The sequence below is a fragment of the Cynocephalus volans genome, chromosome 3 (genome assembly GCF_027409185.1).
Source record: "Cynocephalus volans isolate mCynVol1 chromosome 3, mCynVol1.pri, whole genome shotgun sequence".
NCBI lineage: Eukaryota > Metazoa > Chordata > Mammalia > Dermoptera > Cynocephalidae > Cynocephalus > Cynocephalus volans.
This window is the reverse complement of record NC_084462.1, coordinates 87,915,108-87,928,594: the sequence shown is the minus strand read 5'-3', so window position 1 is coordinate 87,928,594 and position 13,487 is coordinate 87,915,108. Positions and strand designations below refer to the sequence as shown.

General features: G+C 33.3%; 1 protein-coding gene across 5 annotated transcripts in view; it reads left to right on the top strand.

Moving 5' to 3' along the window:
- The window catches only part of USP8 (ubiquitin specific peptidase 8), a 91,153-nt gene that overhangs the window by 62,606 nt on the left and 15,060 nt on the right, over positions 1-13,487 (top strand). For all 5 annotated transcript variants that reach the window (XM_063091243.1, XM_063091246.1, XM_063091245.1 and 2 more), the window contains 5 exons: positions 1,684-1,726; positions 3,621-3,765; positions 7,805-7,967; positions 10,230-10,374; positions 10,792-11,015. In XM_063091243.1, coding sequence (XP_062947313.1) covers positions 1,684-1,726; positions 3,621-3,765; positions 7,805-7,967; positions 10,230-10,374; positions 10,792-11,015 — 720 coding nt within the window. The remainder of the gene's footprint in view (positions 1-1,683; positions 1,727-3,620; positions 3,766-7,804; positions 7,968-10,229; positions 10,375-10,791; positions 11,016-13,487) is intronic.

Below are 13,487 nucleotides of genomic sequence, written 5' to 3'. Positions count from 1 at the left end.
TGCATCATCTGTTTGCCAGAAGCCATCAGTGACTCATTCTGTACCTTCCAGCTGTCATTGTATCTCCCTTTTCTCACCTCCTTAGAAACTGTTCTTTCTAAAGTACAATTTCTTCTGCGCTGTTAAAATTTTTGCTTTGATTTTTTTCTTAAGCATTTTATAGTTTTCAGCTGTCATTTGTGGGTGGCTCATCATCAGTTTCATCAAGAAGTAGTTGTTAAATTGCTTGTCACATTGGGCTAGGCATTATGTACAAAGAAGTTGAAGAAATCTGGTGTTTCAGTTTTAGGAACTCATGTGTAAGATAAATAAAACTGCCTTAGGAAAGATGTTCATTTATAGGTCAAATGAGTGATATAAAAAAATAACAAGACTTGAAAGAACTGTATGAAGGGAACTTACTTTAATCTTATTTTGTTGCCTTTGCAAAAATAGGGCCAACCACTTTTTGTTAGTTTTACTTTTGTTTAGCCTTTTTATTTTGAAAAGAGAATATTATTTACCCCTGTCACCCAGCTTCATTAATCAACTAACATTTTGCCATATATATCTTTTTTAATCTGTCTCCCTTCCCTTTTTTGCTGGAATATTTCAAAGCAAATTCTAGGTAACATACCATTTTACTCCTAAGTATTTCAGTATACATCTCAAAAAAAGGGGCATTTTTTAAATAATGACAATGCTATGTTCCTATCTCACAAAATCAACAATAATTCCCTAATATAATCTAATACCCAGTCTATGTTCAGATTTTTCTACTGGTCTTAAAATTTTTTTTTCGAGTTGATTTGTTTCAATCAGGATCCAAACAAGGTAGACTCATTTTTTTTTGGTTGCTATGTCCCTCAAGCCTCTAAAATAATCTCTGCTTGAGTCCTCCCTTTCATTTTTCATTTCATGCATTTGACTTTTTAATACTGGAAAATGAGCCACATTCTGTATTTATCTGATTGCTTTCTCCTTGTGTCATTTTACTTGTTTTTCTATCTCCCATATTTCCTTTAAGTGGAAATTTGACCTAAAGGCTTAGTTAGACACAGGTTCAATTTTTATTTTCTAGCAAGAATGCTTCACAGATGATACTGTGTACTTCATATTATATCAGGAGGCACATAATATACATTTCTTTTTTTCTTTTTAGTGATCAAAAAGGTGCATGTGGGTCCTTGGTTTTCCCATCTATAAAATGAGTTAGTACCTTACTGGATTATTCCATATTGTCTTGATTAGAAAATGTAAATTACCCAAGTAGTAATTTGTATTACTTCATTTTCCTTTAATGCTGGAATGGAGGACACTGAATGAGATAGCCAGAATTTTTGTTTCATTATAAGAAGTACTTTCTAATTAAATCAAATACAAAGGTACTTCAAAAATTTTGTGGAAAAATAGAATTAAAAAATAAAATGAGACTTTCTCTGAACTTTTAGAAGTACTCTTGTGTTCAATTGTATTTGGCCTTTAATTTAAGAAAGTTTTGAGGAAATGTCCTATGATTCTAACATGTTGATAGTTATTTTAGCTGTTATCTACTGCCAGAGTAAACTGGTAATAGCATTATTATTCATCTGTATTTTTATAAAATGCCAGTACCTTGGATACTTCATCCATTTCAGTGAAGTATTAAAATTGAACTTTTTGTTTCTATGAAGGCTGAAACTTTTTTTTTCCCCTATGAAATAGATCAGTGGTGAAAAGAGTGAAAAAAATGAGACCACAGAGAAAGGTAAGTGTAAGCAGAAAGAGAATATTCTTTTAGGTTCTTGTTGAGATCATCTTTTAATCAGAATAAGCTTCAGATTTTATACAATGAGATTCTTAGCATTGTGTCTAATCTCTATGTAAGCCTTATCATTTTTCTTATCCTATACAGTTATATTGAAAATGTGGTAGGTTCTATATTTACTTATCATGAGGGATATTTTATGAATAATTTTAGCCTAACATAAAATATGGTAATATGCAGTTGAAAACATCAAAACCACAGTTTGTACTTGTTTTTTTCTTTTCAAGATGCAGTTTAGCATAGTGGTTAAGAGCATGGATTCTCATAAGTCAGACTGCATGGGTTTGAATCCTGGCTTCTCTGAATTTCCGTGTGATCTCGAGGATGTCACTTAACTCTCTACCTTAGTTTCCTTGACTGTAAAGTGGGGATAATAACAGTACCTATTTCATAGGATTATTGTGAGGATTGAATGAGTTAATACTTATAAAATTCTTAGAACACATAGTAAACTTTAAGTATTAGCTATTATTATTTATGACTCTAGGTTGACTTAGTTATCTAAGAGTCCTTCTCATCTCCCTGGAAAAAATTTAAACCAGTAGTTTGGATGTTATTTACAGGTGGTGCTGATGCTCTAGTCACAAATTGTGGCTTTAAATAATAAGACTTAGGAAATTGAGTTCATGTACTACAGAAGTTTTTCCTCTCTTAAAAAACGTTTAACTTAAACATAATTATATGTAACACTATAATAAATTTTCTTTTCTAAAGCTAGTCAGATTTAGCACTGGGGTAAAATAATTTTTCTAATTAAAATATTGCCTTACAACAATTTAAAAAATAAACTGAGGACTGTAAGTTACCTTCCCAAAAGCTGTTACAGGTCTATTCTAAGATTAGTTTTCATCCGTTTGTTCCTTTGTATCTCATCATGCTTAGATGTTACCCTTCTCAGTGTTAGCCTTCTCAGTTTGTCCTCAACTTGTTTAGTCTGTTTTGTTGTCAAAATGATCTTGATGGTTAGAGAGGGAAGAAGAATGATTATTAGCAGCTGTAGGTATTTTAGCTTAGGAGATACTCTGAGACTGTCTTCTTTTCACAGCTCACTGCTGAAATAGTTCTTTATCTAAACTCCTTTGTGCTTTTTAATCTTTCTCTTAGGTGGCAGAGCTGAGGAAAAATAGCAACATAGGGAATATTTATTCTGGCAGGCCACCACCACCCCCCACCCCCGGCCAAAAAAAAAAGTAAATAGGTTAAAAATTGCATTAGCTTTACTTAGTTTCTTTTTTTGTTTGTCTTAAAAAATAAAATAGTCCTTTTTCCTTTCTGGCTTGGAGCTAACTAATGAACATCAAATAGAATGAGGATTGGCAAACGTTTTCTTAAAGGGCTAGACAGTAAAATATTTTAGGCTTGGGAAGCCCTGCCTGCGGTCTCTGAAGCAACTAATCAACTCTGCTGTTGCATTGTGAAAGCGGCCATAGATAATATGTAAACAAGTGTGTCTGTGTTCCAGTAAAAACAGGTACTATAGTTTGTCAGTCCCTGATGTGGAACACAAATAACAAGCTTTTGGCTTGTTACTCTAGGAATACTTGGAAACCTAAAATGTTTTTCAAGTAACACCCGTAAGACCCCATCAGAGACTATTTTAAAACAATTTAGAACCTTTCAAGAATTTTTGAACCATAGATGTTTCTTCCAGTTAACATTATTCTAAAGTCTTAATTTTAAAAAACAGAATAAGAACACTTTCATAAGACACATTATTTTATTTTTTATAAATAACAGTTCAACAGCAAGTTTTGATATGTCTTTATAAACACAGCACCAAACTGTTTATAAAGTGATGTTTCCTATCACTTATACTGTCTCTTTCAATTCCAAGGAACAATCACAGCAAAGGAACTATATACAATGATGATGGATAAAAATATCAGCTTTATTATAATGGATGCTCGAAGAATACAAGATTATCAGGATTCCTGCATTTCACATTCTCTCAGTGTTCCTGAAGAAGCCATCAGTCCAGGGTGGGTCATTGTGTATTTAGGTAAAATAGTAAACTGTGGACAGCAGTAAATACTACTTAGCATCCAAGATGAATTTGATAGAGTAGTCATTTCTTTTTGTTTGTTTTGGCAGCTGGCTGGTATGACCTTGGTGTTTTAACATCATGCTCTAACCAGCCGAGCTAAGTCATTTCTTCTTTTTTGTTGACCTTTTCATTCTTTAATTCTTAAAGGCACACCTTACCCTTTCTGAAGGGTAGATCCAGGGACATTCCAGTTTGGCTCTTTGTCCTATCTGTGGCATTTGAAGTCTTAATAGAACAGAAATAAAGCTGCCTTTGTGTTCTCTCTCTCCGCAGGTGGTTGTTGACTGATTTTTCCTATTATTTTCTGTTTATAAGCTTATGAATCACATGTATCAAGTTGACTAAAATAAACTGATTGAATTGTTTTACATATTGAAATTCCCCATATTATTATTTGTTGTAAGAGTATACAAATACTTTTTTTTCTTAAGTAAGTATAGCTAAGTCATTAGGAAAGAGTATAAGCTTTGAAGTCAGACTGTATTTAAGTAACTGTCACTTATTAGCTGCACTATTTCTAGCTAGTGACCTAACCTCTCTAAGCCCACGTTACCGTCTGTAAAATGAGGATAATAATAGTACCTATCTCATAGAGGTTTTAGGAGGTTTAAGTGAGAAATTCTATAGACACATATATACACACACAAAGCACAGTGCCTGGCATAAGTAAGGACTTATAAAAAAATTTTTTTCTTTCTTTTTGGGGAAGAAGGCCTTTAACCTATAAAATAATTTAAAGTTACTTGCATGGGTATATTGTATATTAGTAATCATCATGACATAGTAGCAGAGCTAAACCTCTAGATTCAGGGCGGTTTTTTAATATTTTGATCATTCTTATTGAAATCATATAACCTCTCTTAGTTTATGAATCTTAGTTTATGGAACTGGATTAGTTAAAAACTGGTCTGTTCTAGGGCTAACTTAACATTAAAAGTGTATATTTTTTAAATTAGTTAATGAAATCTGCATAGTTCTTGGCATATTACAGATGCTTAATAAATGCTTGACCTGAAGAATAGAGTGCTTTGTACATATGCTATTAAAATTGAGATTAGAGTGTTTAGTCCAATCAAGCATAAGTGAAAATATTCCCAAGATTTGAAAAGACAAAGTTATAATTAGTCTTTGGATGGTCTAATCTGTACTAACAGAAAGCTGGTGGTCTTTATTGAGTTTACACTCACAGTTTCCCAAAATGTGAGATTTGAACTACTGTGAAACTCCTAATGATATTAGGTTGAAGATTAAGGAACAATGAATTATATACCAAGAAAATTATTCCCTTTTAATTTCTCTTCCAGTCCTTCTGAATTGGTTAAAAGGAGTTTCAGCTCGGTGCTAGTATACCTTTTTCATGTTTGCTAATCTCCCTTTCTTAACAGGGAGCAGGCATCAGAACTTTCTGTAGACAACAGTATCTGTAACTGGCTGGTAGTGATTATTATATTTTTTCATTTTCTGTTTTTAAATTTTAATACAGTATGGTATTTATACAGAAGCACTCCCACCCTAAGGGTTTAACGCAGCAAGTTTTCGTAAACTAAATGTACCCATTTAACTAGCATCCAGACCAAGAAGCAGTACATTATTATCACTCCAGAACCCCTGATATGCCCGCTGTTAAGTTACTACCCATATCCCCACCCACGCAAGGAAACCACCTACTTCTAACAGAATATATTCATTTTGTCTGGTTTTGTACTTTATGTAAATGGAATCATACAATATGTAGTCTTTTACGTCTGGCTTTTTGTTCTCAACCTTATGTTTATGAGAGTCATCTCCATTATTGTGTGGAGTTCAGTTTGTTCATTCTCATTGCTACACAGTGTTCTTTTCTGTGAATATAACACAAATTATAATCTATTTAATTTTAAGACTTAGCTTTTATTTATTGGATAAATATTTTTGATAAATAAATATTATTGATGCTGTTTTTCATGTATGTAGGGGCATACAATTTCCTATTAAAATAAATTTAAGTAAAAGATTGCTTTCAGTTTAATAATTAAGTTAATTTGGATATTAAATAATAAATAGAGCAAAATTGCAGCACGTTGTGAAGGTAATATGTGAAAGACTGAAGTTTGGAAAACTAGTTGATACTATTGTTTCCCAAAGTGTTTTCTGTAGAATACTAATCCTGAGAACAATATTTAGTCAAATATATCCCTAGAGTTGGAAATTATCATTAAGAATATCACATTGCATTTGTTTTTCATTCTTTGTTGACCAAGCATTCTTTTGATCTCTATCAGGAGAGGATATTATGAGACAATATTTTATATTACTTCTTATTTCCTAGAAGATATAGTAACCAACATTATTATATAGGAACAGGATTTTAAACATTTTTTTGTTGTTTTGTTTTAAAAAGATGACCAGTAAGGGGATCTTAACCCTTGACTTGGTGTTGTCAGCACCATGCTCTCCCAAGTGAGCTAACCAGCCATCCCTATATGGGATCCAAACCCGTGGCCTTGATGTTATCAGCACCACACTCTCCAGAGTGAGCCATGGGCTGGCCCTAAAAAAATTTTTTTTAGTAATCCAAACCATTTGGTTTTACTGGTGGGTGAAAGTCTTACCAATCCCACCCAGCTTTCCAGTATCATCAGTTAAATATTGAAATGCCCACTATGTACTAAGTGCTTTGCTAGGAATAATATGGAGTTTCTTACCTTGAAGAGCAACTCTGTATTATTCATTCATTTGGTCATTCAACAGATATTTACTGAGCACTTACTGTGGGCGGCTGGGTTACTGTGGTTCCAAGTGCTGGGGCTAAGCCCTTGAACAGATAAAAACTTGCTTTTGTGGATCTTTTATTTTAATGGGGAGGTGGGATAGGTAAGAGACAATAAAAACAAAATGTATAGCATGTCTGATGTTGATAAGTGCTATGGAGATGGGAGTATCAGGTGTGTGGTATGTTGGGGTAGGTCTTAAAATTTTAATCCAGGAAGACCTTACAAGTTTTGTGATTATTATTACATACCTTGAAGAGATAAGGGAAATGAGTGATTCAGATATCTGGGAAAGAGGGTTTCAGACAGAGGGACAGCAAGAGCAGAGGCCCGCAGGCAGGAGCATAGCTGGATAAACCAGGAGTAACAAGGAAGGCAATGTCTGGAGTAAGTAAAGGGGTCAGATAGTTAGAGATAAGGAACTTGAGATAATAGGATTGGGGGGAATGTTCGTGTGGCAGACCATTGTAAGGACTTTAGCTTTTATGTGAGATAAAGTGAACAGCATGCTTTAATGTAAAGTTGGTATTATTCATAGTTGATGATATAAGAGGCAGCACTGCAGAGTAGATAGGTGGATGGGCATGAGCCAGATTGCCTAAATTTTAATTCTGGCTCCACTGACCAGCTGCAACATTGGGCAAGTTACTTAAACTCGTTGTACCTCAGTTTTCCCATCTATAAAATGGGGATAATAATAATGTCTACCTTATGGAATTATTGTGAGGATTCCATGAGTTCAATGAGAGTAAAGCATTTAGAACAGTGTCTGGCACATAGTAAATGCTATATGTGTTTGTTAAATAAGCATTTTGTTATTTGGTTAACTATTAATTATCTGTGTAGGTGTAAGAGAACTGAAATATTAATAATATTAGCTGGTGATTCCCATAGTTGTTTATATATGGCTGAGAGGTACTCAGATGACTTCCTCTGTTTTCAATTTTGGCCCTTTTTAAAATAAGAGTCAGAATTGGGTCTACCTCTTTTAGTAGTTAGAGAATAATTACTAAAATCTTATTCTCACATTATACAGTAATGAAGGGGTTAAACATTTTAGGCTATTAAATTTCTTAATGTACAGTCTGACCTTAGAAAGTAATCTACTTAAAGTTTGCTATGGTGTGGTACAGACTGTAGAAAAAAACCTCAATGTCTCAATGTTAGTATTTTAAGACCTCTCATTGATTTTGCCCCAATACAAATGTTAATAATACATTTCAGAGTCACTGCTAGTTGGATTGAAGCAAACCTCCCAGATGATTCTAAAGACACATGGAAGAAGAGGGGGAATGTGGATTATGTGGTACTTCTTGACTGGTTTAGTTCTGCAAAAGATTTACAGCTTGGAACAACTCTACGGAGTCTGAAAGATGCACTTTTCAAGGTTAGCAAGTTTCCTTGTTAGTTTACTGTAATTACAAGCCTTGTCTAGTTGTTAGAAAGGCATGTTGACTAGTTGTTTATCTTAAGGACTAAAAAATTCATCATGCTTTGATTGTAGAATTTTTTTAAAATTCAGACTTAAAATATTTTTTCGAATCACCAGATAAACAATAAACTAATCTAAATATAAAATATATTAGAATTTTCAGAAATATAAATTATCTGAAAAAATGTGTTATTTTTTGTTTTAAGAATTAGATTATAAAACATAAAAGCAAAGGAAGACGTCACCAAGGAGAAAAAGATTGACAGATTTGACTTCATAAAATGAAAACTTAGGTATGGAGAAACATAAGATTAAAAGGCAGAAGACAGACAATCTTTGCAACAAATATGGCAGTGGTTTAAAACACCTAAAATCCAAAGAGCTTTTAGAAATAAATAAGAAAAATACTTAAGATAAAATAGTAAAATAAGTAGAGGACATACACATGAACAGAAAAGGAAGTGCAAGTTTATGATCACTGAAGATAGAGCTCATATTGATCACCATAATATTGGTCAACTTTACTAGTATCAGATAAACACAAGTTAAAATAGTGCTATTTTCAGTGATTAAATTAACAAAGTTTAAAAAAATAGTGCTCAGTTTCACTTGTTAAATTATTAAATAATGATAGCACTGAGTGCTGGTGAGCATGTGATAAGAATAAAACTCATTCTGCTGGTAAAAACGTCAATCAGTGAAACATCACCCTCCAGTTAAAAGCGTTAAAACAGCTTATGCTTTAACATAGGGAATCCAGAAATATACCCAAATACAGATAGATTATGTGAAACTGCCAGTATTCACCTGGCTTTGACTTACAAAAGTGGCAATTTAATAAAGTTCAACCTAAGATATGTGAAAGATTAGTGTATGATAAAGGGTGACGTAAACCTGTGAGGAAAACTTGTATTTTAAATGAATGGTTTGGGGACAACTGGCTAGCCAATAAGTAAAAGAATGGATCCCTACCTTATTTTTTAGACCACCCTAGATCTCAGATGGACCAAAGATATAAATGTGTAGATTGAAACAGTGAACTATTAGGAGAAACATTGGTATTTATTATCTTGATTGCAAACCAAGGTGCCATAAAGGAAGGGCAATACATTTAACTGTATAAAAAACACCATAAATAAAGTAAAAGTCAATCAGGGAAAATATTTGTAACATACATGACAAACACCTATTTTCCCTAATATTCAGAGTACATTCATTGTTTACTAAGAAAATAGCAAATGCCTCTGTAGAAAAATGGGCAAAGGATGAGATTAGTTAAGTCATAGAACAATATAAATGATTAATAAACATATTCAAAGATGCTCAACTTCACTAATAAATGCTAATTAAAACAAGATACCATTTTATGTCCACTAGTTTGGTAAAAATTATAAAGATTTATAATGGGCATTCTCATATACTGCTGGTTAAGTGTGTAAATTGGCATAGCCTTTTTGAAGGGGAATTTGGAATTATCTACCAAACTTTTAAACTAGCAATTCTACTCCTAGGTAATTATTCTAAAGAAATACAGAAATATATATTTTTTAATCTATCATTTCTAAGACTAGGAATATATATTGAAAGGCTTAAAATATTTGTGTGTCTTGGCTCAGCAATTCTACTTCTGGGAATTTTCCCTAAGGGAGGTAACTGGGGGTGTGCATGTATAAGGATTTTTGCTGTTTATCTCAGCATTGCTTATAATTAAATGGGAAAAAAAAATTAGTGCTCAAATGATTGATTCCATTTTGGTGTGTATGTGTTGTGTATAAAATAGAATATTATCTGGGCATTACAAATAATGATATAGCTCTTTATTAATAAAAGATGTTCATATAACAGAAAAGCAGCATCATAAAACTTTTATTGTTTTGTAAAAAGAAAATTAAAAAGCAAGAGTGTATCTAAGTAGAAAACAGTCTATAAGAATAAACTCCAAAATGTTAAAGTGGTATCTCTGGATGGGTAATTTTTATTTTATATTTATTTATTTTCTCACTTTTCTTCTAAGATATGGATTACTTTTGTGGTTTTTAAAACCTGATCTTTATATTTGTTTCATTTAATATTGAATTTTGGATTCAGTTCTCATTTTTCATTATTTAGAAGATGAATCTTGTCTTTAAGGGAGCATTTTTAAAATTCAGGTTTGTTGTATTTTTAGCTGTTGAGAGACTGCCACTATATTAAAAACACTATTTTCTTATTCTATAGTGGGAAAGTAAAACTGTCTTGCGCAATGAGCCTTTGGTTTTAGAGGGAGGCTATGAAAACTGGCTCCTTTGCTATCCTCAGTATACAACAAATGCTAAAGTCATTCCACCCCCACGAGGCAAGAATGAAGAGGTGTCTATCTCATGTATGTATGTGAACATTTTTGTTTAAAATTGTTTCAGTAAATTATACATTAAAATAGATGATTTATGTTTTCATGGTCACATTATTTATGTGTACATTTGTCCTGTTAGATAGTAATTCATTTTCAGGCACAAGATGTTCACAGCCTGGAAGTTAACATTTTTTTTAAGGCTGTTGTGATTGGGCTTTTTTGTTTTTTTTTTTTTGGCAGCTGGCCGGTACCGGGATCCGAACCCGTGACCTTGGTGTTATAAGGCTGCGCTCTAACCAACTGAGCTAACTGGCCAGCCTCTGTTGTGATTGTTGTTTCGTTTATATTACATTTAACTGTCACATATAACATGCATGAGAAATGTAAGTACTGTTTATAGCGTTTGCTATTCTTTAAAAAAAATTAATTATCTTTTGGGAATTTTAGTGGATTTTACTTATCCCTCACTGGAAGAATCAGTTCCTTCTAAACCTACTGCCCAGATGCCAACTCCTCCCATAGAAGTAGGTGAAAATACAGAATTGATAAATGATCAAGATGAGAGAATGAGACTACTGAATATATCAACTCCAGTTAAACCAATTGCTGCTTTTAAATCTGATGTTTCACCCATAATTCAGCCAGTACCTATTATAAAGAATGTTCCACAGGTATGTTCTTGATTTTCTTTTAACATCGTTCTTTCTTTTGTTTTAATGTTACATTAAATATATTATATGGAAATTAAGTTTTATGTATAATATATGTCTTAGGAAGAAAAGTATCAATGAGAAGAATCTATGTTTTTATACTTTTGTTAAAAAAATTTTTTCATTATAATTCAGCCCTATTGCCACAGCTATATTAGAATAGATAATTCAAAGGATTTCAAACCGAGTTGGCAGTCCATTTGCAGCAAGCCGTACCAATAAAAGATTGCATTACCACAGCGAACTAGAAAAGCCCTTTCAGGTTTTTTGTATTGTAATTTGACCCATAGTATTTTCCCAAATAGTTTGGCTTACGTAAGATAGATGTGTGATGTCAGTATTTTGGTTTTAAAACAATAGTTTCGGGCCGACCCCATGGCTCACTTGGGAGAATGCGGTGCTGGGAGCGCAGCGGCGCTCCAGCTACGGGTTCAGATCCTATATAGGGATGGCTGGTGCGCTCACTGGCTGAGCGCGGTGCGGTTGACACCAAGCCAAGGGTTGCGATCCCCTTACTGGTCACACACACACAAAAAAACAATAGTTTCATTTCCTTTGGATTTGACACATAAACTAACAGGCATGTTTTAACAATAATTATGTAAAAGTTTTTAAGTAACCAAGATGTCACAATTAAAAATTGCAGCTTTCTTCCCTTCATTAGGGTTTATTTAAATAAAAGTAAACTAACACTACCCTATGCATTCCCAATAAGATTTTTTTTATCATTCATTTTAAATTTTTTCCCCAGATATATTTAAATACTATTTTATATTTGAAGTGGATAACATTTGATTTGTGGAGTAGGCTGTGACTAAAAAATTTGGTAATATTTTTGGTTATAAAATGAGATGGTTCACTTCATTTTTTCAGGTCTTCTTTTAACATTGCAGATTAAATCTTAAGACTGAACAGAATTCGGTGGGTTGTATGGGAGAGGAAAACATAGGGGAAAGGAGGGAAACTGTGGCTGCTAGGTTTCTGGTTGGAATGTTGAGCAAGAATGAAGGAGTACAGAGGAGAAGATTAAGAGTTTACTTTGGGATATGTTAGTTTTTTTTTTTTTTTTTTTTTTTTTTTTTTTTTTACTCACTGCTATACCAATGAAGATGGATATGTTTGTTTTGAAATGTCTTCCCATTCAAGTGGAGATGTCAAATAGACAGTTGGGTATATGAGACAAGTACTCAAAAGAGTAGTCGAGGGTAAAGTTACACATTCGGGAGCAGGACCCAGTGCAAAATGAAGATGAAGGGCCCTTTGTTGAAAAATTATTAAGAACTCCAAGATGATAAGAGGACAGCATTAAACCATGCACAGAGACCTCTAGCACAGAGCCCTGGATAACTGCACAGGTTGCAAGCCCATGAAGCCTATAAGTGGTATTTAAAGCCAAGGAAACAGATGAGATTACTTACAGAGCTATAAGGAAAAGGAAGGAGGACCTAGGATTGGACCTTCAAATTCTGTGTATATGCTGATAGTCACAAAAAGACAAATACTATATAATTCCACTTGCATGAGATAAGGTAGTCAGATTTATAGAGGAAGAAAGTAGAATGGTGGTTGCCAAGGGCTTGAGGGTAGTGGGTGGTAATGAGGAGTCAGTGTTTAATGGATACAGAGTTTGAGTTTGGGATGATGAAAAAAGTTCTAGAGATGGATGATGGTGATGGTTGCACAACAGTTTAAATGTACCTAATGCTACAGAACTATAGACTTTAAAATGGTTGAAAATATCAAATTTTGTTATATTTATTTTACCACCACAAAAAATATTTTCCTCAGTAAGCTTAAGAAAAAAAAAAGACTAAACAGAATTTGATTAAACAACTTTTCTTAAAATGTAAATTTAAGAAATTCTAAAAACAACTTGTTATTGCACTTCAGCTTAACAGATTTGAACCCTAATCTTTTTGTGTCCCAATATGATTTTCCAAGATATGCAAAATTTGTCCAACATATTTTGAAGATCTTTATGAAAGTCAGCATGAAAGTTTACAAATATGAGTAAAGACATGGATTCTGTCTGATGTTTAGAAGAGCAGACCTGTATAAAATCAGCCACAGCATAAGGCAGAATATTCTAATTGTTCTACTAGTCACTGGAGCACAGTGCAAGGAGAAAAATTCTAGCCGAGAGGATGAGGGAGGTCTTCATGAAGGAGGTAGTATTTTACCTGGGTTTTAAGAGTTCAGTAGGATTTGAGGACAGAAGAAACAAAGTGTATGACTAAAGGCACAGGGAATGCTCTGGGACAAGCAAGCAGTTTTGGCATGTATAGGGGCAGGTCTCTGTTGGAGAGAGGTAAGTCTGATAATAGACAAGATTGAAAGGATGGACAAGAGTCATCAAGAGAGACTTGGATCAAATTTGAGTTTTAGCCTATAGGTACAAAGAAACCACTAAAGAATTCTCTTTTTCCTTTAAAG